The 23,864-nt window shown below is 44.2% G+C and overlaps 1 protein-coding gene across 3 annotated transcripts; it reads left to right on the top strand.

The window, feature by feature from the left end:
* Positions 1–739: 739 nt before the first annotated feature.
* LOC143338051 (aryl hydrocarbon receptor-like) lies at positions 740–23,538 on the top strand. Of its 3 annotated transcripts, XR_013079220.1 has the most exons (13): positions 740–1,042; positions 3,816–3,994; positions 11,584–11,690; positions 11,773–11,862; positions 12,043–12,163; positions 12,895–13,034; positions 13,148–13,350; positions 13,475–13,584; positions 13,694–13,835; positions 14,256–15,756; positions 16,791–16,926; positions 21,858–22,004; positions 22,206–23,538. XR_013079220.1 is itself a non-coding variant. In XM_076758177.1 (11 exons), exons 1-11 carry the CDS (start codon positions 984–986, stop codon positions 16,884–16,886), a joined length of 2,745 nt encoding a protein of 914 aa, XP_076614292.1. In that variant the 5' UTR covers positions 740–983; the 3' UTR covers positions 16,887–19,907. The 3 variants fall into 3 exon arrangements, 2 of the variants coding, with proteins under 2 accessions (XP_076614292.1, XP_076614291.1); XM_076758177.1 differs by lacking the exons at positions 21,858–22,004; positions 22,206–23,538 and having other exon boundaries at positions 11,587–11,690; positions 16,791–19,907; XM_076758176.1 differs by lacking the exons at positions 21,858–22,004; positions 22,206–23,538 and having other exon boundaries at positions 16,791–19,906.
* Positions 23,539–23,864: the final 326 nt, after the last annotated feature.

The raw sequence follows: 23,864 nt of genomic DNA, 5'->3' as shown, positions 1-23,864 counted from the left end.
AGTAAATCAGACTGTCAAAAAAAATGTAGTGAAGTAAAAAGTAGGCCACCACATTTCCCTCCGAGATGTAGCGCAATGCAGCTAGCATAAAGTAGTAGAAAATGGAGATACTTAAGTACATGCACCTCAAAACTGTACTGAAGTACAGTACTGGAGTAAATGCACTGAGTTACTTTTCACCACTGCATTGAGTGTTTTTACTTTTGATACTTTAAGTACATTTTGCTATCGAAACGTACCTACATTAACTTTACTAACATTTTCAGTGCATGATTTTTACTTCTAAAAGCCCCAGTAGATGTACTTTTTCCCTACAAGAAACCTGCGATAACTGTGACGTCCACTGGATGGAGGTACAGGTTCAATAACATCTTTTCAGGAGGCAGGAAAAACATGGCAGACTCGATAAAACAACAGAAAACACAGCTGAAAGTTGAGCTGCTGCCGCTTTATATTAAATTTTACAGCTTTAGAAGTGGGGAAACAACCTATCCCCCTCTGGAAAACCGACCATTAAGGCAACCACAACATATTTACATGTAAACGACGAGTTTTACAGTTGAGGGCGATGATAAACAAAGGCGAAGGTTTACACCAATAAGAAACAGCGAGACAGAGATGCAGCGATGTTACGGCGCACCGGATTGGCTGAAGCAGCAGCAGCGACACAGGCGGAGACTGGTTGAGGTGTGTGCTGCTGTACTTCACTTGGAAAGTTCACGACTTTTTAGATTAGACTTTGACCGACAGGGTCGCTGCAAAATCCCGTAAGACTTCACGCATGTGGATTACTTCTGTCCTGGGTCCGCGCGAGCTGAGTTTGAGTAAATTACCTGGAGGTTTTACAGGTTTTACAAGAGAAGAGGCATTCAGGGTGTGTCTGGATATTCAGAAATCTAACTTTTTATGTCAGCGTGAACATTTGGAGGGTTTTTCTTTTAAGTGAAAGGAAGGAGACAGTCGGCTGAAACCTCCGCGCCATCATGCCGGGGAGCGGTGGGGTATACGCGGTGAAGAGGAGGAAGAAGCCCGTTCAGAAAATGTAAGTTTTAATGTTGAAAATGTTGTGTTTACTCGTTTATATGTCACCGCAGGGTATGAAACAGTCGCAGCGCTCCCCACAGGCCTTCAGTCAGTGGGCGGGGTTAACGTTGGTCACTGTCATCACCGCCGTAATATTACTGCGTAACTTCTAATAGTCGTAGTAAAACCACCTGTCATTTCACATCCACTTCTTGTTTCCACCAAGACAAGTTAGAGTTGGGTGATTTTAGATTTCCGGGCGGTGGGGGTGGGTGGGTGGGTGCAGGTAGCTCACCTGCAGCAAATACGACGTTAAGAGTAGATAAGGTGAGTCGATCAGGTGATAGTGGCTGTGGTGGAAGGAGTAGCAGTACCACAGTCAGTGTAGGAATACTCTGTTACAAGTAAAAATCGTACATTATCATGTTTACTTACGTAAAACTTCAAACGTAAAAGTGCTAATCAGTGGCCCGTGTCAGAATTATATCTATTATTGGATTCTAATTATTGATGAGTTCATTAGCCTAATGTTGCAGCTGGTAAAGGTGGAGTTAATATGCTGGGTGGCTGTCAGTGTCCTTGTAGTGATCGATAAAGTTTTATTTGAACCTATAATAGTACAGCGTAATTTATTTAGTTCTTAGATTTTTGTGTTGTTATGTATCTGCAAAGTAACTGAAGTTATCATTTAAATGTAGTGGAGTGAAAACTTCAGCGCTGTAGTGAAGTAGAGGTTAAATTGCGTAAGATGGTAGCAAAGTACAAGTACCTCAAACTTTGCCAAAGTGCAGTGTTTTGCTGTTGTCCATGACCGTAAACGACCCGATGAGCTGATTAATGTTAAAGTACTTTTACTTCATGTGATATCCAGCAGATATCCTGTGATTCATTATGTTTACTCTGGCTTCATTTATTTACTCCTTGCTGGCATTTTATTCCCCAAATATATGCCACCATTTCATCCATCAGCAGCTGTAAATCCACATAATGCATCCATCAGCCTGGCTTTGGGCTCTCGCCGTGCTCCATCTCCTCGTTCCTGCCGGCTTTGTTCTCGCTCCTCTTCGCTCCATCTCTTTTCTTAGATCAGTGTTTATTCAGGGGGGAGATGGCACACAGGCCTGCTGCCTGTCCCGACATGTCGGGGAGGAATGACGTTGGGGTAATTTGTAGTAATGATGGCAAAGGTCAAGTGGAAGATCAACAGACACACGCTTCATGTTCCCCTGAACTGTAATCAGTGATCTGACTTTTCGTCCAGCGCCATCATCAGGTCAAAAATTTACTTTGTTTATGTCCAAACCAAAAAAAACATTCCCATCAGCCTCAGCTGAACTTTATCAACTGTTAGCATGTTAGCATGCTAAACCAAAGTGTTGAACGTTATTCTTATTTAGCATGGGTGTGCTAGCATCGTCATTGTGAGCATATCAACATGCTAACATTTTAGCTTTAGCTGAAGTGCAGCCTCACGGAGCTGCTAGCGCAGCTGGAGGCTCCAGTTATTTGTAGATTTGTAGTGACAGTTGACACAAGCAGGACGATTTATGCATCTTTTGTGGAGATGCAACTGCTTTAACCCTAACCTCCTGTTATAGAGCTGTGTAGCTTAGCAACATAGCTAACCTACTAAACCTGCTAACCGGCAACAGCAATGCAACGATCCTCACTGAAAGGATTAGAGCTTAAAATGGATTAATTAAATGAATAGTTTGGGCTATACAGCATCGTAGTTTTTGTCATAAGAATATTGGCAATAGTATTTTTATGTTATTTGGTGTTTCTATAATCTGTATATACTGTACATATACATAGTTTATTTTTTACTCCTTATCCTTTGTACTCTCCATCTTGACCTTTCTGTGCCGCTGCTTTAGCTGTTTTTTGCTTTTTTAATATTTGCTTTCTGTAACGACTTAATTCCCCCGTGTGGGATCAATAAAGTCTTACCTTATATTACTACGGATTTCCACTGAGCTGTGTGGACTTCATTTCAATGGTTAATTCTCAGTATGTCTTATATTGATCAGATGTGGTAGGTGGCTCGGCGGTTAGCACCGTTGTCTTACAGTGGAAGGTTCTGGGTTTGATTCCTCGCAGTTTCAGGTCCTTTCTCTGTGGACTTTGCATGTTCTTTCCTCTGGTTTCCCCCACCATCAAAAACATGCATATTAGGCTCATTCTCCTCTCCGTGCCCTTCACCACAGCCCTGGCTTACAGCTGGAGTCGCTCCTGGCCGCCGCCGCCGTGGGCTTTAAACACAGAGATGCTTATTGTGATAATCAAACCTGACTCATTTTGCAAAGACTAACAGAGCGAATGTGGAAACTAATGTCAGAAACAACGTTCCTCTTTGTGTGTCTCTGAGTCTTGAAATGATAAAACTATGAACCACACGTTCAGCCTCTGCTTGCTCTTAAAACCAGGAAGTGGAAGCTTTGTTTGATGTGGTTCACAGTTTATTTGGGCTGCGACCGACATCGTCTCTAAGAAATTCTACACTGGAATTTTCTGCGGATGTATTGTTGTCATGAACAGGAAGAGTCAGTGTGTCAGTGTGACACACACGTCTCCTACGTCCACACACACACACACACACACACACACACACACACACACACACGCTCAGATGTGCTGCATGAGCGTGTTACAGGATATGAAAAATCTGCCTCCTACCAAAAACTCCCTCTTTAAATGGAAATTCCATTGTGTGCTGTAGATCGTCAGAGCAAATATGTTTCGGCAGGCAGCATCACCGAACACACCCTCTTGTCTTGTGTGTTGTTTTGAAGTTCAAAGCCTCCACCTGTGAAGACCAATCCGTCCAAACGCCACCGGGACCGTCTGAATGTGGAGCTGGAGCGTCTGACCAGCCTGCTGCCTTTCTCCCAAGAGGTCAGAGGTCGCCTGGACAAGCTGTCAGTGCTGCGGCTCAGTGTGGGATACCTCAAGGTCAAGAGTTACTTCCATGGTGAGTGACCTCTGCCTTAACTAAGAGTAAAGGATGCACAGAAAAGGTCGTATGTGTGTGAAATACTCAAATGAAGAGACGGCATGTGTGGGACAGTGTGTCAGCTGTGAAAATATGTTGATCCAGACATTTTTGTGGCTGAACTCCGAGTGTTTGGGGTGTCAGAGAGGGAACCTGACACTGGGAATAATGAATGGGAGATCAGCCGGGAGGGAAACAGGAGCGTGAGCTGCAGGGCAGATGGAGCCTGGGCAGAGGAACATGAGACGGGCAGACTCTAACAGTACGTCTTTATTCTGATGCCGATCGACACACCCAGTCAAAGGCGGCAGTTGGTCGCCTGCACCATCAGCACATTGTCTGGGTGTCAAAGTGTGCCACTGAAACGATGGAGTCGCCTTCTCTTCAGCATAAAGTGTGATTAAGGTGTTCAACTTAAGCACATAATCAGTTTAATTGCATGCTGCTTTTCTGTTGCCATAAAGGGCCATTCCAGTGTTTCTGCATGCATAAACCAAAAGGTATGATGATATTCTATATTTTATAATCGACAAAAGACCAAAACCAGCTAGTTTTATCAGAGGAAGAAGATCTATCAGGCCGTGGATAGATCTTCTTCCTCTGCGCCAAAGAGCTCCAAAAACAATTAAAAACACATCAGTGAGCCTCACTGCTGCTCTGGCTGACATGTTCCTTCATCACCATGAGCACACACACTTTAGTCTATTCTGACTCAAACACACACACACACACACACACACACACACACCCCGTCCTGCTGCCACAAACAGTCACCAAATCACCAAATGTGGATTAATACGCCACTGAAAATAGTCCCCAAGAAATGCTCTGTTTCCTCTGATCTGTTTGCTGAAAAGTGCAGTCAGCAGGTGTTGTAGGAAACTAATGAGCATTTATGACCTTTTTTATTTTGGAAGATTTTGCACACTCATTAGCACCCAATGGGCCTTGAGTTAAAGGCTGCAGACAGTACAGGGAAGCCAGGAAGAGACTGACATGTTGTAGGTTTTGTCCTTTTCATGATTTGTTAACTAGAGACATTCAGAATGACGCCACACTTCTCTTTTTAAGTTTAACCATGAAGCATGAGCTCGGTCAGTTCTTGTGAATTCGTGTGGCTTCACAGCTTAAAGGGCTACTTCGTGGCTGGAAAGACGGCCTTTTCAAGAAACTTTGCTGTCTATGCAGAAGAAAGAAAGAAAGACGTGAGTGTGTTTAGAATTGCTGCTACATGACCAGAAAGCAAAGAAAAGGCTGAAACAGTAAACTTAAATATGTTTCTGAAAGCAACTGGGGAGAAATAAGCAACACAGGCACAGAACCTTTATTTGTACTTGTTCAGCACAGTTTGACAGTCCAAGTTTCGGGAGTCACCCCCCACCCCACCCACCCCACCCCCAAAACTACATTTCCCACAATGCAACTCAGCTGCATCTTTCATCAGACCCTCACTCCCTGTTAGTCTCCTCCATCTTCCACACCCACACTTTGTCCTACAGATCTGTCGTCTCCAAGCCTGAACTGACCTTGATGACGCTGCTGTGACATCACCAGCGGCCATTTTTTCAGGCTTCACAGGTTTTCAGTGGCCGAGTGGTCCTCCAGTAAACTGACATTTAGGTGTAAAAACAGTTGTATGTTAGAATCCAGTCAAAGTGAACTAAGACGCTTCAGCTGCTGGCTGAAATCCACTGAAACACTGGCTCCATTCTGGCTGAATTGTTAGTAACCGGAGCTGCTGTGGCCCCAGATTTTACACCACAGAACAGCAGAGTCCAGCAGGCCTTTCCCCTCGCTTTGTGCCTCTCTGGCTCCGCTATCAGCCGGCCGATCGCTGCTGTTGATGGAGCAGAGGGGGGATGAGGCTCGGTGGCACGACATGAGGGCTCTTGGCAAGGCTGAGTGTTTGTGAATGGAGCCCAGTCCGACCGCAGCCTCACGTTACCTGAGAGTTTATTCGTTACAGAAGCCAGTTAAAGTGTGGCCACAGACGTATGTTGTTCTGAGTATGTTTTTAAAACATGTTCAGCTGAAGGTTTTACAGAAAGCAGAGCATGAGCTGAGAGATGCAGCGTAAGAAGAAGAAGTCTGCCACTCCGTTTCCAGGCCTATCAGATGAAGACAGTATCTTCATCAGCACATTCTGCCCTGTGCCGTCATACGTCGTATTACGCACCCCTTATCTCCTCTCAACTTTGATGTTTGTCCAGCCGACATCACACACGAGCTGTCGTCAAACGCCGCTGTGCCGCGTTTAGCGTCACCCGCCAAACAAGCAAAAAAAATGGACGTTCAAGTGTTAAACTTGTGATCGCCGCCAGCGTTTGACTGTCGGAGCTGCTTCAGGTGGAGAGAGTTTCTACTACTTTATATGCAGTTAGATAATATTGTACTTAAGTTACTAGTTACTTTACTACTTGACTAAATGTACTTAGTTACTTTTCCCCACTGTTTGATGACTCCTCAAAGGTTTTTGGTCATTTGAGCCTCTTTCGCTCCAGTTTCCTCCGTCTTTTATCTCCCTGCTGTAACAAACGTGTTGTGGACATGAAGCGGTGATAGGAAATCTTCCTGACCCAGATTTGGTCTTGGGAAACAGAGGCTTTGTGTGTTTGTTCAGGTGTAACCCAGCAGCTCATGAACACTGTGTCTGCCCTGCCTTCATCTAATGGGATCACGTATCTGAGCGTTCAGGTCTGACCTCTGACCCTTCAGACCAACTTATTTCCTGGTTACGGTCACATGATGCAACAATGTAAGACAAGAACCATTTCACACCTTCAGCTAAAGCATGAAGACTGAATGCTCTTATGCACAGGGTGGACACAATAACATGAACAACCCTCTGAAGCTGTGAGGCCTCTGATCGTTTGAACTAATCTCCACTGCAAACCTTCTCTATTCTGTCCGATTCTGTGCTGAAATGAGACAAACCTGGTTATAACCAAACCAGTTCTATACGTCTGTCTGAGTCCACATCACCTCACAGGTACAGTGAAACAGTTTTCTGTGGGGAGGATAATTACAGCTGAAGCTTACAGCTATTGGGAAGAAATTCCAACCTCGTGGTGGCGCTCGAGGAACAGTCAGGGAATAATTGACTTCAGGAGGTTTTGTCCTCTGGGGATCTTGAATGTTCATACAGAGCTTCGTGGCAGTCCATCCAGGAGTTTCTGGAGATATTTCGGTGTGGAGCGAGCGACGCTGAAAACACGGCCATCACGAACTTTCCGGGATGAAAGCGTTTCAGCTTTCATGGTCGTTTTTCTCTCGGTGGTCTCCTGAACTTCTTCCCACTCTCCATCTTATCTCCCACAGCAGTTTCCTCTGATTGTGGAGGATGTTTGTTCACGGCCCAATAATGGGCCCCATGTTTAAGGCTGAACACAACAAAGCCTTCAGAATAACAGAACTTTTTTCGGTCCTCACGCAACCTTTGATGTCTTTTTTTTATTGACTGTTGAAGTGTGTTTGGATGTTTTGAACCTGTTGTTGCATCAGTGAGGGAACAAACCAGGGAAGGGCTGCTCTGTGATCTGCCTTATTGTTACAGTTAAAGGCTGTAAGATGGAAGCAGATCTGTGCATCGCCCACCTCCACATATCAACAAACAGAGAACATCAGACTTCACAGGTGAACATTTTACTAAAAAACAACTCCCCCCGCTCACACTGATCTCTCAGAGAAATTAGGCTGCAGGTGCAGTTCAGTTCAGTTCATGTAAGGTTTCTGCACATCATTCATCATAAAGGTCACACGGCCTATAAAATAGGAACATGCTTCCTCTGGGGACCATGAACCTGCTCAGGACGTTTCATGGCGATTTTCACATCACTTTTCGATATCTCCTCTTTACAGTTGCAAATTTTGACCTGACGGTGGTGCTAGAGGAAAGTGAGGAGGCCTCCAAAATCATTCAGAATCATCTCCTGGGGACAATGAGTGTCTACTGCAGGTCTCTGGGAAGCCTGACCGTGTTCAGTGCAGTGAGCGCAGACCACGGTCAGAGCTTCTGTCAGCAGCTCAGAAATCGACTGAACCGTCACTTCTGGACAGACTTGTCCCTTCAGCGGGACTGACGGAGCCCCCGGTAATGCTGCCGTCGCCGGGAGCGGAGGTTACTATGGTGAACCCTTGTCACCGTAGCAACAGAGTCCAGAGTCTGAGCTGCTCAGGATGTCTGGCACGGGGGGGGGGGGCGCGGTTGCCTGGAGAGCTGGATGTTCACGCCTGCTTCCTGTGTTTGTCGATAACGAGGGCTGAACGAGGTTGAGCGGAGGGCAGCGCTGTCATTAACTCGGCCTCCAGATAAATCTGTTTCCACTCTGCTGAGTCACAAACAGGCCAGAGATGCTGAGTCCTGCTTCATTCAGATGAATGTTAAAGGCGTTAAGGAAGCAGCATGACTGATGCTGATAGTGGACGGTGGAAATAACAGAGTACATTTTGAGTGTTAAGTGGTGGAAATGCATTTACTCAATTACTTTAACTACAATTTTGATGTACTTGATTTGAGTATTTCCCTTTTAAGCTACTTTATACTTCTAATCCACTACCCTGATCTGACAACTTTTCACGTTTCTTTCCACCTCAGCTTTATGGTGCATTTTATTTCATTCCATTTTGTTGTTTTGGTTGAGTCTCACGGCTCTCATCGACCTCGTTTTGCAGCAGCAGCATCAGGAAGCTGTTTTCAGTGAAATGAGACCAAAAACAGCAAAAACATCTGACGTGATATCAGGCACTCCGTGTGTTGTGTTCAGGGACTGCCCTGAAACGTTAAGTCTGTGTTAATTCTTTATAGCTGAAAAAAGTATTTGGGTTTTTTGTATTTATGAATCATCAGCAGCAAGTTACAAAGTATTAGCAACTTTAGCCAACCTGTTCAGTCATACGTGAATCATTAAAAAGGAAAATGTGGTTCGTTTTGTGTGTGTTATTGTGACGTTTCGAGTTCTGAATCAGGTTTTATTTTACTGTGACGTGGCTCTGTGGAGCGCTGATTAGCAAATGTTAGCTAAAACACTTTTTAAGTTTCTTCAGCCAATGGAAAATAAGCTCACTGCCCACATTCAGAATGTATTTTACATATCGTTCATGCAGACTTTAGCGCCGCCCACTGGCCCAGCATGCTTGTAGCACTCATATTTGTGTTCGTGTGCTCACAAAGATATTTAGGAAAATGTCGGTCGTGAGGACAGAATTCTTTTTTTTTTTTTTTTTTTTTTAAATGTCCGTATACGTCTGGTCTTCGGTCCCTCGGCTGAGTCTGAAGGGTTGCAGCCCTCCGTCGGCCCCCTCTCCCCCCTCCAGGCCCTCGTCTTTGGGGAGGCGTTCTGACTCTGCGTGTGAACCCTCTTCCTTGAGAACTCCAGAGTGCTGAGCTGAGGAGGAAGAGGGGGAGAGGAGAAGGGAGGAAGAGGAAGGGAGGCAGGAAAGGATGGAAGTGAAGGGAGGGGGCCAGGTTACAGATTCAGGTTAAAGCCTTTATGAAGCAGATAAATCAGCTTTAAAGTCAAACTTGTTTCGTCTTCGTCGTCGCTTTCGTCCAATCTCCCCATCGAGCTTCGCACTCGGCCGCATGTTGATGTGTTTGGTGAATCTGAGCGGATCCCCGGAGTCGGTTACAGTTCAGGCTGTAATAACAAACTTGAGATTCTTTCAGCCCTTTGAGTTTGTAGAAAGCTGCTCTTGACCGAGATGACAGGGCGAATTCCTGGGTTTGTGGGGGGGAGATGAGAGGCAGATCCAGTGGGTTTGTTTTAAAAAAGGGGGAGGTAGGCGGTGGGAGGGGGAGGGGAAGGGGGAGGGACGTTTGTTAGCGTGCCATAGAGTCATTACTGCGAGGAAAGGAAAAGTTTTGCTTAGCTGACTGAAGCCAGTGATCGCAGATTAGATTACACAAATTTAGCCAAAGCTTAAAATCACTTATTTTTAACACAAAGGAAAAGTGCTGTTCTGTCCTGTCTGAGCAAAACACAACTGAGTTGTGTCGAGCAGCGTGTTCTGCACAGACTTTCTGCATGCACCGTATTTCCTGCTTATACTGGTGAGCTTCATTTGCAGCTAATTCTGGGGGAAATCTGCATGCGTTTATCTTACACAAATATATGAACACTTCGCAGATGTGCACACAGAACAGCTCGTGGAGGTGGAAGCCGCCTGCGTTTGGCCTGCAGGACGGCGCTGACGCGTCCGTCGGCTCCACAAATAAACCAGAGAAACATTAGCAGGGATGCAGCAGTGTTGTAGAAACACACAGATGCACAACAGCGACGTGCTTTTGTTTATTTTGGAAAGTTTCTTGCTTCTCGGAGCATGTAGTGACGAGTCCTTTAACTGGAGATAGACACGTTTTTACTTTAACTCATCATTAGAAGTGATTGTTGATTGCACAACGTACTGGCTATAAAGTAATGTCACCATCAGGTTTAGATTGGTTCCCATAAACATGGTTTCATTATGCAATTCTGCCTGGGAGAATCCCATTCGTCTATATAGTACATTTTATTCAACGTAAGCTAATTATGCTTCACACAACAAGTATAACAAAATAAAATGTAACCGAATGCATATTTAAATACAAATAAAATAAAAATTTCCAGTTCGGCTGACTGGATTGAGCTATTTTGCAGAAACATGAGGTTCAGAAATAGAGTAAGTAAACAGCTCACTTGGTGAGCTGAATGAAGAAAGCGCCCTCACGCTCAGATCTGTGCAGAAACCTTCAAGGCATGAACAGGTAATAAATGAAGCAGCAGCACAGAAGACAAAACAGCATAACCGGATTCGCCTTAATGCAGAACACTCGTGTCAGTCAGTCGAAGCTCTCTGGATAAACATCAAGGGAATTGTAGTTCTGGGTAGAGTGGACTTTGCAGCAATGGAGGCGAATGCAGCAACATACAGCATGTAGCATCTATTATAGTTTATTCATTCAGGCTCAGTGTTTTGAAGGTGTAACCTGGACACACAGGTGGTTTCCCTGTTTAAGGGGAGCCAAGAGAGTCTGTTCAGAATTAGGCCATATTTTATTTTTATTGCTCTTTTATAAACTAGGTGGATCCTTAAAATGTCGAGCGAGCACTGGAGGCGTGATTTAAGTTTTGCACTGCTCCAGGTCTCCAGACTGTCCTGGAGGATCACCAGGAGACCGAGAGACTGGGTCTGAAAGACTCCACACAGATGGAACAACCTGCAGAAACTCTGCAAACGAGACAAGTTGATCCCTTTAATCAGTTTAAATCTGTTTTGGTGGTGTGACTGTAGGTGTGGTAATCTCTCATGCTGTCGAATTTGGCCTGTTTGTTGTGAAACTTGTTGATGTATCGTTCATGTACTTCTACTGTGTCATATGTATTATCATTCAGTGTTATTGTTTTGTCATTTTTAGCTGTATTTTATATTTGTTGTTATCAGGGCGTCACTGTGAAGGAGAACTCGTCCTCAGAGGTCAAAGATCATATATTTTCTGTCTCACTTTTTTCCTTTCGGCAGCGTCAGGACCTTGAAAATCAGTCTTTTGAGGAGATTTTTGACTGAGTTGTTTGTTCTTTTGTGTTTTCCAGCAGCGCTTCAGAAAAGGTTGCCACCTCCCGCCTCTGCCAACGGCAGAAATGGACAGTCGGTGTCCCTGGATGGAGTCAGCTTCTCAGAGGGAGAAGTCCTTCTCCAGGTACAGCAGCAAATCACTGGATTACATGTGTGGATTTGTCCATTTGCACGTGTGTCATTTTGTATTTCTGTTATTTCTCTAGGCTTTAAACGGTTTTGTGTTGGTTGTGACGACCGATGGGACGGTCTTCTACGCGTCCCCGACCATCCAGGACTTCCTGGGCTTCCATCAGGTAAAACTGTGTGAAAATTTAGCTTCCTTTGTACCAGTGCTGGAGGAAGTATTCATGCTTTCCAAATTTGCAAAGTAATTGAGTAAAAAGTACAGTATTTCCCTCTGAAATGTTGTGAAGTTGAAGTGTAAAGTAGTCTAAAATCAGCGTAAAGTACCTTCCCTTCCTGTCTGTCTTCAGTCCGACGTGGTCCACCAGAGCGTTTATGAGCTCGTTCACATGGACGACAGAGAGATGTTCAAGTGTCAGCTCCACTTCGCCCTCAACCCCAGCGAGAACGACGCAGACGTGAGAGCAGAAAGTATGAATCGACCCGTCTGGTTCAAATATAATACATATTTTATTCAGGTGTTCTCGAGGTTCGTGGTTCCTGACATTTTTGGCTTGTGATGAAACGAGGTACATACAGATTCAGGTATTTAAAGCTTTGGCTTCTTCAACACCTGTTTTGGGAGAGTATCATTTTCTGGGTGTTTGTCCATTTATTTACCTCAGCTGGTGAAGTGGTTTTCTGCAGTAAACACCACTTCATGTCTTTCACACTGTAATGAGTCACTGATAAGACGTTCTCACCTAACAAGAGCGCAAAACATTTGGCATTAAGACTTGTGATGGCATCTTTAGAGCAGCTCCAGATCTGTATCCCGATACGTTATCTGGATAATAAAGGATCTTGCCTTTGTGTTTAGACCTGGTATATTTAATACTCTCTCGTTATCCTCATTGAGATCAGATCTCTGTCCCCCAGAGCAAAAACCTGCATGCGAGTAATCTGAGGTGGCAGCAAATCAACCCCAGACTCCCTTAAAAAAATCAGAGTTCTGAGTTGTTGCTTTACCGGCGTGCAGCTACTTTTGGTAACGCTCCAGACAAACATTGGAATGCCCAGTGAAGGCAGAGAAGAAGAAGATTGTTCGTAAACATGGTTGTAAATAATGCAGGATTCAAACTTTGAAGAAAAATCATGTTCGTAAGGCAGATATGGTGGAACACAGTACAGACCAGTTTGAGATGAATGCTGTTTCTCTGCAGATGGGCAGTGTGGCGGTAAAACTATGAGCAGCTCCATGAGCTTGTTGCCTCAGTACATCCCTCCAGAGAACTCCTCTTTTCTGGAAAGAAGCTTCTGCTGTCGCCTTCGCTGCCTCCTGGACAACACCTCCGGATTCCTGGTACCATAAAGAGAACATTTGTCAAACTGAGTCTACAGACGCTGCTGGGGTCACTTGATCGGCTTGGTTGTTTAACTACGTTCATAACTGTTGTTACATCTCCCCCACTTCAGGCTCTAAACTTCAGTGGACGCCTGAAGTACCTGCATATGCAGGGAATCACTGGGCCTGATGGGACTGTGGCTCCTCCACAGCTGGCCCTGTTTGCCATCGCCACACCTGTGCAGCCTCCTTCAGTCATGGAGATCCGGACCAAGACCCTCATCTTCCAGACTAAACACAGGATGGACTTTGCTCCAATGGGCATAGACACCAGGTTGGCATTTTTGGTGAATCTATAAATATCCCTTTCACCGTCCATGAGGCAAGTCAACAGAGATTGAACCACATCAGCTCCTGTAAAGGTCCGTCCTTGTGTTTGCGTGTCTGTTTCTTTTCAGAGGGAAGCTGGTTTTAGGATATACAGAGATCGAGCTGGTCACAACAGGCTCAGGCTATCAGTTCATCCACGCTGCTGACATGATGTACTGCGCTGACAACCACCTCAAGAGTGAGTTACCCTCTAAGACACATGCATTAGTTCCTGTCATGTTTGTGTTAATTATCTACCTGTTTTTATCCTTTCATCATTGTCTTGTGTCCACCTGCTCTGTCCTCAGTGATAAAGACTGGAGACAGTGGCTTCACCTTCTTCCGGCTGCTGACCAAAACAGGGCACTGGTTGTGGGTTCAGGCCTCTGCCAGGATAGTCTTCAAGGACGGGAAACCAGACTTTATCATTGCTCGTCAGAAAGCCCTCACGTAAGCATCAGCTCCTTATCTTATTATTCATGTATTGAAGCCAAGTTCAATGTTTCCACAAGGAATTTTCTCACCCTGCCTTTGCCTGCCGACTGGCTGGTAGTACACATGACAGGGTGGTGGCTCCACATTGTTCCTTTGGCCTTTGCCCAACCAGACTCCTTGACTCAAGACCTGACCACCAGATGCTCACTGGTGAGTTCAGAGTTGAACTGCATCCTTTGCATCCAAAGGTGCCAGTTGAGGTGGTTTGGGCACCTGATTGGGATGCCTCCCAGGTGCTTCCTTTTGGTTTTCTTGGCATGTTGTCCAACTGGAAGGAACCCATGATCACATTGTGTCCTCTTCTGAAACCAAACCTGCACCGCAGATTTCAGCATTTCAGTATTAATCTTTGCTTGTTGCTCATTTTTTGTGTAGAAATGAAGAAGGAGAGGAACACTTGCACCAGAGACGACGGCAGCTCCCCTTCAACCTTGCCACCGGTGAAGGCGTCCTGTATGACACTTGGATGGATGCCTTTTCCATGCCTGGTCCTCCTGGCTCCGGTGCACCGGGCACCATGGAGCCCACAACAGAGAAACCTTTGGACCCTGCCTCCCTGCTGGGATCCTTTCACCGACAGGACCACTCAGTTTACACCCAGCCACAGAAACCTAGTCCCCAGCTCCCAATCTTCACCCAAATTGTGGACCTAGATGTGGAACAACCCCCGTCGTCCTTGGAACAAGCCTTCCTGGACAGCCATGCTCTGCTCAGTGTGCCGGGTCAGATCCAGACTTCACAGAAGAGGTCTGTCACAGGGGACCTCACATCGGAAGCCATGATCGACTCGTTGGAGCAGATTTTGGGAGATATCGGGGATGGAAGGATAGAGGGTCTTGAAGTTGAGGAGACAGAGCTGAGGGACTGGGAAAACACCCTCGTTAGGATGAATAACGAGAGGGAAGATGCATCAACGGACCTAAACCGCATCCTGGCCAATGACGTGTTCTCGTACGTGGAGGAGGCTCTGAGGAGAGAGACTGGTGGGTTTGTGCAGGGTTCGCATCAAACTGGGAACAGTTTTGAGCCACCAGTGATGGACTTGGAGCAGACTCTGTTGGGGGATTTTCTCGGCGATGTTGGTTGTTCAGTTGGACTAAAAGATGCTTCTCAGGTTGTGTCTCACAGGGCTGCACACACACAAACACCCACACAGTGTCGTAACACTCACCAGGGACACACCTCCAGACGGTGGCCTACAAGCAGCAGCAATAACCACCATGGCAACCAAATGATTTCAACACAATCCTGCCATGCTGTTCATCCTCAGCCTGAGGCGACACAACACTCTTGGCCTCCATGTGCCCAAAACAGCAACAGTGTCCACAGCTGGCATCAGTCTGGCTTGGAGGTAACAGACCAAAGTGCACAGTATACACTAAACCACACTGGTTCACAGCAGACTTACATGAGGCCACAGCTTCAGAGCCCGCCGGTGTGGCAACAACAGCAGCTGCAAAGTTTTCACCATCACACACTGACACATTCCTCACACACACCAGGCAGCATGAACTCAACAGCTCCGTCAGCCCAGCCTGAAATGCAGCGATTATCTGGCAGCTGCATGTATGAAAAAAGAGAAGGTCGCATACCGAACGCTGCTACTGTTCCTCCCAGACAGAACGGGCCTCTCCTGGGACCCCCGCACCCCAGAGGGACCACACACATTGCGGGGACGACCCCAAATGCTTCCTTCACCCTCTCCCATCCAGCCCTCAACCAGGGGACGATGCAGGCCTCCAGTACAGATGTGGGCAACATCAGTTTGGTTCACCTGTGTGGAGACAACACTGGCCTGGGAACAGCTCGATCAGATTATCCTCCGGAAAATGGATCGTTACAGTCATCATTCTTCTGTTGGAACGGTGACGCTCAGGTAAAATAAATTGCTGTTAGAAAAAATTTTTAAGCAATTTCAAAGTAATTTGGAAAGAAAAATGGTTAAAAATGTGTTCATTATCTAAAGCCTGGATCAGATTTCAGGATTATTGGTCCAAAAGCTTCCCAACTCTTGGTCCAGATGGTTATGATTTGTCTTGGAGAACACATTACATGCAGCCTCAGGCAGCTCTTGGCCTGCTTTGTTGAGCCTCTTCTGCTGCTGTCACTGCATTAAATTTTAGCTGGCATTTAATTGTCATACAAATAATTGCAATGAGCAATTCAACTTAAATCTTTGTCTGTTCATTTTGTGCCAGTATTATAGTATAAGCCAAATAATACTTCAGTACACAAGAAGTAGAGCCATTTATGCTGTTGAACATCAGATTGTATAAGTAAAAGTCACATTTCTCTTTGACCTTTGTGAAGTTAATTTGCCTCAACCAGCTGATGGAGGCAGACCTAATCCTCTTATTCATTTGTTCCAACATTTCAATCCATGTGCAGCGCAAATTCTAACTTTCAGGAAACTGGCAAAACAAAACGTGCTTTTCCATCCACTCCCTTCAATTCTCCACTCAGGTGCCATTAGACCACCGCAGAAGGAGAAGGCACAGCATTATTATAAGAGCTCCAGTCTCAATCTGTGCATGTTGGACTCTCTCTTAACCAATCTTCCAGAAGTCACCAAGCAAACAGCAAAGACTCCAGGAAGTCACTGCACCCGGCCAAGACATAGTCCAGACCAAGCCTCCCGTAAAACTGAAACTGACATGCAGAGTTTACCTTCTGTAGCACTGTGGTTTTCTCACTGCAGTCTGAATTCTTCCTCCACCTCTGGACAGCTCTGATGATAGATCACAAGTTAATCTGCAAACCTTTACCAAATATTCTGTACTGATAAATTATCCAGACCTGATTTCTCCTCCTTTAATTATCAGGAGAGACCGATAAAGGGGATCAAACCTCCTACAATCTGAAACAGATGTAGGTTTTAATTTACAGTATTTCTACACTTTGTCTCCACAGATCCCCAGAGTTGCCCTGAACGGTGTTGTGGACCCGTTTGCCTTCCCTGCCGTTCCAACTGGGAGCATCAACCTTTCCCAAAACACCGGCCCATAGAGACTCCATTCACATGCTCTGATCGGACCGACAGATGTGTGTGAGTGTGATCAAGAGAGTTTCCCTTCCAGGAGTCTCACCATCATTTCTAGATGTTGTGTCTGCTGTGGCTCGCCCAGAATTACAAACCATCTCATTTCAAACTGAAAAAAGGCTTTTTCTGATCATGTAGGTACAGTATCTTCAGTCTCAAATATTTATCTGCAGGCTTTATCCAGTGGTTAGCTTGTATATTGATGCTGCAGCTAACCATCAATGTTGTGAAATAAATCCTGTTGGCTGAAGGTGGACCCAACAGGATTTATTGCAAGTGGACTTTGGAATCTAGTGAATCTTGGAAATATCCAGTTTATATGCAGTTTCTATCACTGTGGCTCTTTTGAGTGGAATTTAGAGGAGCCATCATAGACCAGGAGCTAATCATATCATTCATTCCTCGTACTTTATTTTAGAAGTATGGAGATGTTTCTTCTCACTAACGTAAACGTTCTTTTCAGTGAGCTCAGCCAAAGGGAGTTTGTTTTTTAGCAGCTTTAAAGTCTAAATTCAGGTCTGTCGTAAATCAGTTTGTCCCTTTTCCTCCTGTTCTTACTGGATGTGTTTCTGTGTAAGTGATGGATGACAGAATCCAGTCAAATATGTTCAAAGCTTAAGTGAAGTTTATGTGAGTATAGGACTGTGCCTATACTCTACAGTATACCCATAGAACCTGGAGTTACCGTACATAACTAACCTTCTGTTTGAGCTCTGCTGTCGTTAGTGGTTTCAGAGTGGAGCAGGATGTGGTTCCTGCCCCACTGGGTCTAGTCTGGTAACCCATTTCACAAAAAACCTCTAATCAGTCCATCCCTCACCAATGCAGCTGTGCATCATGGGACATCATATGATCCAGCACCTGATGTCCACCATGAGGGAATGAAACTGGACAATAACACTGTACCAGTCCAGCAGTCCATCCCAAATATCAATCAGTGTGACAAGACCGTGAACAAGACGTCCACAGAGAGAAACCAGTCAAAGAGCAGGAGGAGGTACCAGGTCGTCATGTCATGTCACCTGCTGAGGCCACAGTGGAAAATTACAGATGAACATATATATAATAATAATAATATATAATATATGATGTTTGTCCCCCTTCACTTACATTGGAAGCACATTAGAAATGAATGGCCGGTATGAGCAGGAGGAACGAAGACAGCCAGAAAAGCCTGATTCATGGTGGCCCCCGTTGTTTTAAGGCAGGCTTGAAAACTGTGAGCATCTCCTTTAATCAGTCGGTTCTTTGGCTTGGATTTTGATCAGCTGTGAAATGTAGAAACTGATCTTTTCCCAACACTAACGCAGCTTTGTTGGTAAGAAATGTGACTTTCGGAGTCACAGTTGCATTTAAACTTGCCAATTATCTGGCAATTTAAAAAAAAAAAACTACAATATAGTTTTGTAATAAATGAGCATTTAGACACGGAACACACAAAATGCAGTATTTAAATACTTTGAAATATATTTAAGTTCAGCATTTTTCCCTTTGTCACTACCCTCTGTTGATGTGCTCTTGAGCAAGACACTTAAATCCCAACTGCAGCAGCCAAAATAAAAAAAACACAGTAACACTTAACCTCTCACCCCACATTTAGCATTTATTAGTATGTAAACATTGAATAAATGGTGGAGAGAAGGACTTCAAGTGTTTATTAATGACAGTTATCTGCTGTCACTCATCATCTGTTTATCCAGTTACAGATGTTTCACAGAAGAAGTTGACAGATGCATTAATGAACACTTGAAATGTCCTGATATCTGCTTGTAACTACGTTAAAGTGAGTTTAAACGTGTATTGTTTGTGGAGCAGTAGTGCTTACAGGTGCTAACTCACCACCAAGCACAGAACTGGTGGATGAACGTTGTCCAATCACTCAAGACTAATGGTGTGCATCATGTTGCAGCGCGTAATAAATTCATTGTGTCTTCTGGTTTCACTTGTTGGTTTGACAGTATGTTGGAGAGACGGCAGCTCTAGTTCTCAGTGTGAACAGATGTGAACTAGGGAGTGTGATTCAGTACTTGCACTATGAACAGCATGTATATTCTGTAAAACATCTATCCATCTCGGTCGTATCAAAGCAGAACTTGGTTGTCAACTTAACTCATTGCACTGTTACACATTGTTGCCTGTAGGAGATCATCAGACATTGTTGTGCTTCTGTCATCAAAGGTAATGTTACACTCTGTAGTAGCTCAAATGTATGAAAGATATAACCGTTCAGACAAGTCTAATTTATTTTGCCATTAAACAACTGTAACCCGTCAGCTGGCCTCCTGTATGATTCTCCGTGCCTCGCGTGTCGTTTTGTCCCTGGGGGGGTTCATGTGAGGACAGTGTGTGATTGTACTCAGTCACCTGCAGAGCTCAGGTGTGAGCAGGTTTCAGGTGAAGCCCACTGTGACCCTGCGCTCTGTCTGCAGCACCAGCTCCAGTGCCAGCTTGTGTTGTTATCTGTGGGGTATCTGTGGGCATGATGGCACATTTAATGTTTTTGTTCCAGTCTCCCTGCTCCCACATCATCACTCCTCTGAGATATATGTGTTCCCACAAGCCATTATGTAACCGCCAGCAGCCTCCCTCCTCTGTCTGCCCTCACACAGCACATTCACCTCAGGATGTCCTGCTGGATATGAAGTCATTATAAAGGACTGCTGTCAGAGGCTGTGACTGACGGCCCTGTTTAAACCATCTATGGTGCCTGGTCCAAAGGCAATTCACAAGTACGTTCACTTTCTTTTGCAAGTGAATGCATCATCTGGGCGCAAAGTAAGGCTTTAAATTAACCTCTTAATAAACCACAGATGTGTTTTAACATGAATCAGTCCAATCACAGCGTCATCTCCACTTTAAAAACAGGTGAGCTGAATGCTAATGGCAGCATGCTAACATGCTTAATGTTTAGCATCTCATTTGAGTGTGTTAACATACTAGACATTAGCTTGGTAGCGCAAAAACTTTGAAATGGGAATTTACAGTAATTCTCCATAAAGTAATAGCCTACGGCCATGCTAGCAGCTGAGCTAAATGCTAACATCAGCATGCTAAAATGGCACAATGACAATGGTAGCATGTCACGCTAATGTTTAGCAGATATATTATCACCTTTTTTATCATTAGCATGCTAGCATGTGATAATGGGTTTTTAACAAGAAGGTCTCTAGTTCTTTTTCAAAACCGACCGTTGTGACTGACAGAGCTATAGTAGCGTAGCCTAATGCTAAGTTGTGATCTTTTCACCTCTGAGCAACTGATAAATGATCATAAAGACTTCAGAGCAATCACATGAACTCTTTGTTTTGCTGATCAAGAACCACGTTCACAGATATTTACTGTATATAATGTGTATAAAAGTGGATCATTTGGTCGGAAAACATCTGCTCCGAATTTGTCCCTCAGCATGGTTTACTATGAAAATACATAATTTACTAACTATTATTTCAAATTAAAGATAATTTACAACAGATGCAGTTTCCTTCCTCTTGGTGAGGCGTACTTGTTGAATATACCCTTCATTTTGGAGGTAAAGAGGCTGATGCTTCCTGTTTCATCTCAAGGCCTCAGATTACCGTTTGTGTTGTGCTCAGAGAGTTTTAAGTGAGCAGTCACTTCATGCAATGCTGAACCATTATTTTACTCTTGGAAAATATGCAAAAGACCTGTGTTTTAGCTGTTTTTTAAGCTCGTCTGAGTCCAGCTCTGAAATCCAAGCTGTCCCCAAAGAAAAGGCTGACTGGTCCGTCTGAATGAGGGATTAAAGACGAGGAAAAATAAAGAAACCCAATATCACAATCAACCGGACCCGATACGACGTTCTCACGCGAGGAATCTGATGCTCTATTAAGAAGCAAAAAGAAAGAGAAGGAGACGGAGAGATGGAGGGAGGGAGGAAGTGGCTCTGAAAACAAATGACTGCTCTGGGAGTTGGTTCATGAAAGCTAAAGGCTCAGCAGTTCAGCAGCAGTTCACAAAAGAGATCAGTAATGACAAAAGAAGAAGAGATTCATTAACTTTCTGTCGTTTTGAGTCCGTCACTACAGAACTGTGCATGAATACTGCAGAGAAGCAGTCTGAACGTGAGATGAGTGGATTAAAATCAGGTTTTAAATGATTTTCAGGCTGTTAGAATTACTGACTGTTACTTTCTACTTGTACTTTGAATATTTTCAGTTTCAGTTTCTTTATATTTCTGTATCACCATATTCAGATATTTTACTCCACTGTAGTTTTCTCATTTCTTTGACAGCTGTATTAATTTTTCATAAAGAGGCTGCATTGATCTTTCTTTCACTTTTCAGATGTTGAGTCTGAAATCAGACAGAAAGTTTTAGTTCTTCATGTCATAAATGGGGATTAACTCACAGTTTATGTGTAGAAATTTCCACCTTAATGTTCTGAGATTTATTTAAGGTGTTTGAGACCTAAACAAGTCAAATATGACATTTAACAAAACAGCAAATATCAGAAATTAACTCTGATTTGTGCAGCAGAACTTTATTTGATCCATCAACCATCTAATTATGTCATATGTAACATCAGTACACAGGACACTTTGATACTTTTTAGAACACTTAGCTGATAATACTTGTGTACTTTTACTTCAGTAGGATTTGCAGGACTTTTGATTTGTAATGGATTATTTGTACATTGTTGTACTGGTACTTTTACTGTACTTTTTGCGCCAGTATCTTGGCTTTGCAACAGAAAACAAACCAGGCTGCAGCTCAGCTCTGAAATGCTGCTTTGGCTCCATCGTGTGGTGATAAAAAGACCTACAGGTAATATTAAAGATGCCTGGAACAGATTTTCTAAAGGTCAAAATCAGCAAACAAACCAAGCAAAGTCACAAATTTCAGAGCTGGAGGCTGGATGAAAAGTCAGAATAAAAGCATGAACATCTGCACCTAATTTCACGTTAATCCTTCCAATAGTTGATGTGTTTCAGTGGAAACAGCCTCACACTGATCGAGCATCATGCTGCAGCTGAAGCTGTTCTGCAGACGCGTCGCCTGAAGATGGCGCCGTTGAATCATGAGCGTGATGAACCACAGTTTGGGCCTAACCAGCTACTGTACTTGGTGAGTAACCTTCCTAAGAGGATGTTTTTTTTCACAGTCGGGGCACAAACATGTGATTCGTATTCTGAGTGAGCAGCTACATCAGCTGTTTCCAGGAAACCGATGAATGAGTTCATCATGTTGTCATGTTTCGATCCAGAGGGTAAAGCAGTACTTTTACTCAATTAAAAGATCACAGTACTCCTTCTACCACTGCTGCAGTAACCCATGTGGAAACTGGAAGGAGGTGTCGCAGCAGGAGGAGGCAGGAAATGAGGAGACTCCCGGGAAAAGCAGGAGGGTCGGCAGAAATGTGACACGTTGCAGCTCCTCCTTCTGGGAATCCCTTCATTACTGAGCTGAACATCATCACTGGAGGCCAACAGGGCAGTCAGAGTCCCCTCTGCTCAGCCAGGGAGCTGCTGATGAAGAGGAGGATGCTGAACGGACGAGACCCGTCCGGTCCAGACCAGTCTCATGTTTCTGAGTAGAACATTTAGAAACGTGGCCTCGATTTAGTCTGGCAGTAAAATCACTGCAGGCTGCTTTCTATGCAAATCAGTTTGTTTCAAGTGTTTTCTGACACACTTTCCTTTTTCCTCTTTCTAAACACGCCTCATACTTCTTATGTAAAGATATAGCTGGACAGGTTTCAGTAGAATTAAAAGAAAGGTTGAAACACTCTCAGTGCACTAACTGTAATCACCTGTTTTAATTAAAAAAATATATATATATGTATTTAGCAGCAGATTGTAGCCGAACTGCCTTCATAAGATTGAGCTTTTTGCACTGTTAGAGATGGAACTGCTTAACTGAACATAAAGTATTTAAACCTGAGAAAATCCTGCTGACACACTGTTGAAATGTAACTAAGTACTTTTAGTCAAGTATTGCACTCAAGTACAATTTATTTCCCATTTTATGCAACTTCATACTTCTACTCCATCGCAGAGGCAAATATTGTACTTTTACTCCACTCCATGTGTCTGGCAGCTTCAGTTACTTGTTCAGATTACAGTTTTTTCATCATCACAAAAACAGAAAAAAGCCTGTTTTTCTGAGCTCATCAAACTTTTTGGAGATACGTGGTTCTCACAGGACGGCCGCGCTGCAAACATATGATGGTCTTCTAGAATCTGAAGCATTGATGAAGATTAAAGCACCAACAGGATATAAAGGAGTTCAATGAGCTGAAACATCTACAGCAGTAAAAAGAATCCACAGACAGCAGATAGAAACACACTGACAGGAACACTTTACTGACACAGAAGTACTTTTACTCTTGATATAAGTACATTTTGCTGATAATACTTTTCCTCATACTCGCTGGCATCCGCCCTGCGCTGCCTGTTCTGAGCATGCATGCTGCAGAGTGGACCCGCTGCTCCACCTTTTGGCCTAACACACCACCGTACTTCATGTTCAGCCTGCAGAAAGTAAAGAAACCATTTGTGACCTGCAGGTCAGTGTCACTGTCTCCAGTTTACCAGCAGCTGTTGTGTTGCAGGACTCCGAAGACCTCCTGACCTGTGAGAGGCTGACGGTTTCCCCCTGAAGGTGTAGGAGAGCGCTGGATATACGAGTCCATATGTATTCTTTACATAATCCTAAGTGGTTTAGGTTCAGTTGTTGACCTGAATGTTGTGTCAGAGGGTCTTGCAGGACCACAGGATATGAATACTGATGTGAAACAGGATGTAAAACACAGACTTCCTCTGCTGAGGTGGTGACACTTCATCCTCTCCAGTTTCTCAAATGTCCGATTTGCTGCTTTTTCTTTCAATTATTGTTAATGATCCGAATGTGTTTGGAGGACTTTTACCTATAACTTAATATTTTTACAGTGTACAAGTAGTACTTTTACTGCAGTAAAGAAAGCTG

The sequence above is a fragment of the Chaetodon auriga genome, chromosome 19 (assembly GCF_051107435.1).
Source record: "Chaetodon auriga isolate fChaAug3 chromosome 19, fChaAug3.hap1, whole genome shotgun sequence".
NCBI classification, from domain to species: Eukaryota; Metazoa; Chordata; class Actinopteri; order Chaetodontiformes; family Chaetodontidae; genus Chaetodon; species Chaetodon auriga.
The sequence above is the reverse complement of the archived record's forward strand: the minus strand, read 5'-3'. Positions and strand labels throughout refer to the sequence as shown.

What these genes read in the sequence shown, in the direction of transcription:
- LOC143338051 (XM_076758176.1), top strand. Translation starts at nt 984, where the DNA reads ATGCCGGGGAGCGGTGGGGTATACGCGGTGAAGAGGAGGAAGAAGCCC. An exon ending in CCAATGGGCATAGACACCAG is followed by an intron (nt 13,351 to 13,474) that starts GTTGGCATTTTT and finishes GTTTCTTTTCAG; the next exon opens with AGGGAAGCTGGTTTTAGGAT. An exon ending in GTTGGAACGGTGACGCTCAG is followed by an intron (nt 15,757 to 16,790) that starts GTAAAATAAATT and finishes TTGTCTCCACAG; the next exon opens with ATCCCCAGAGTTGCCCTGAA.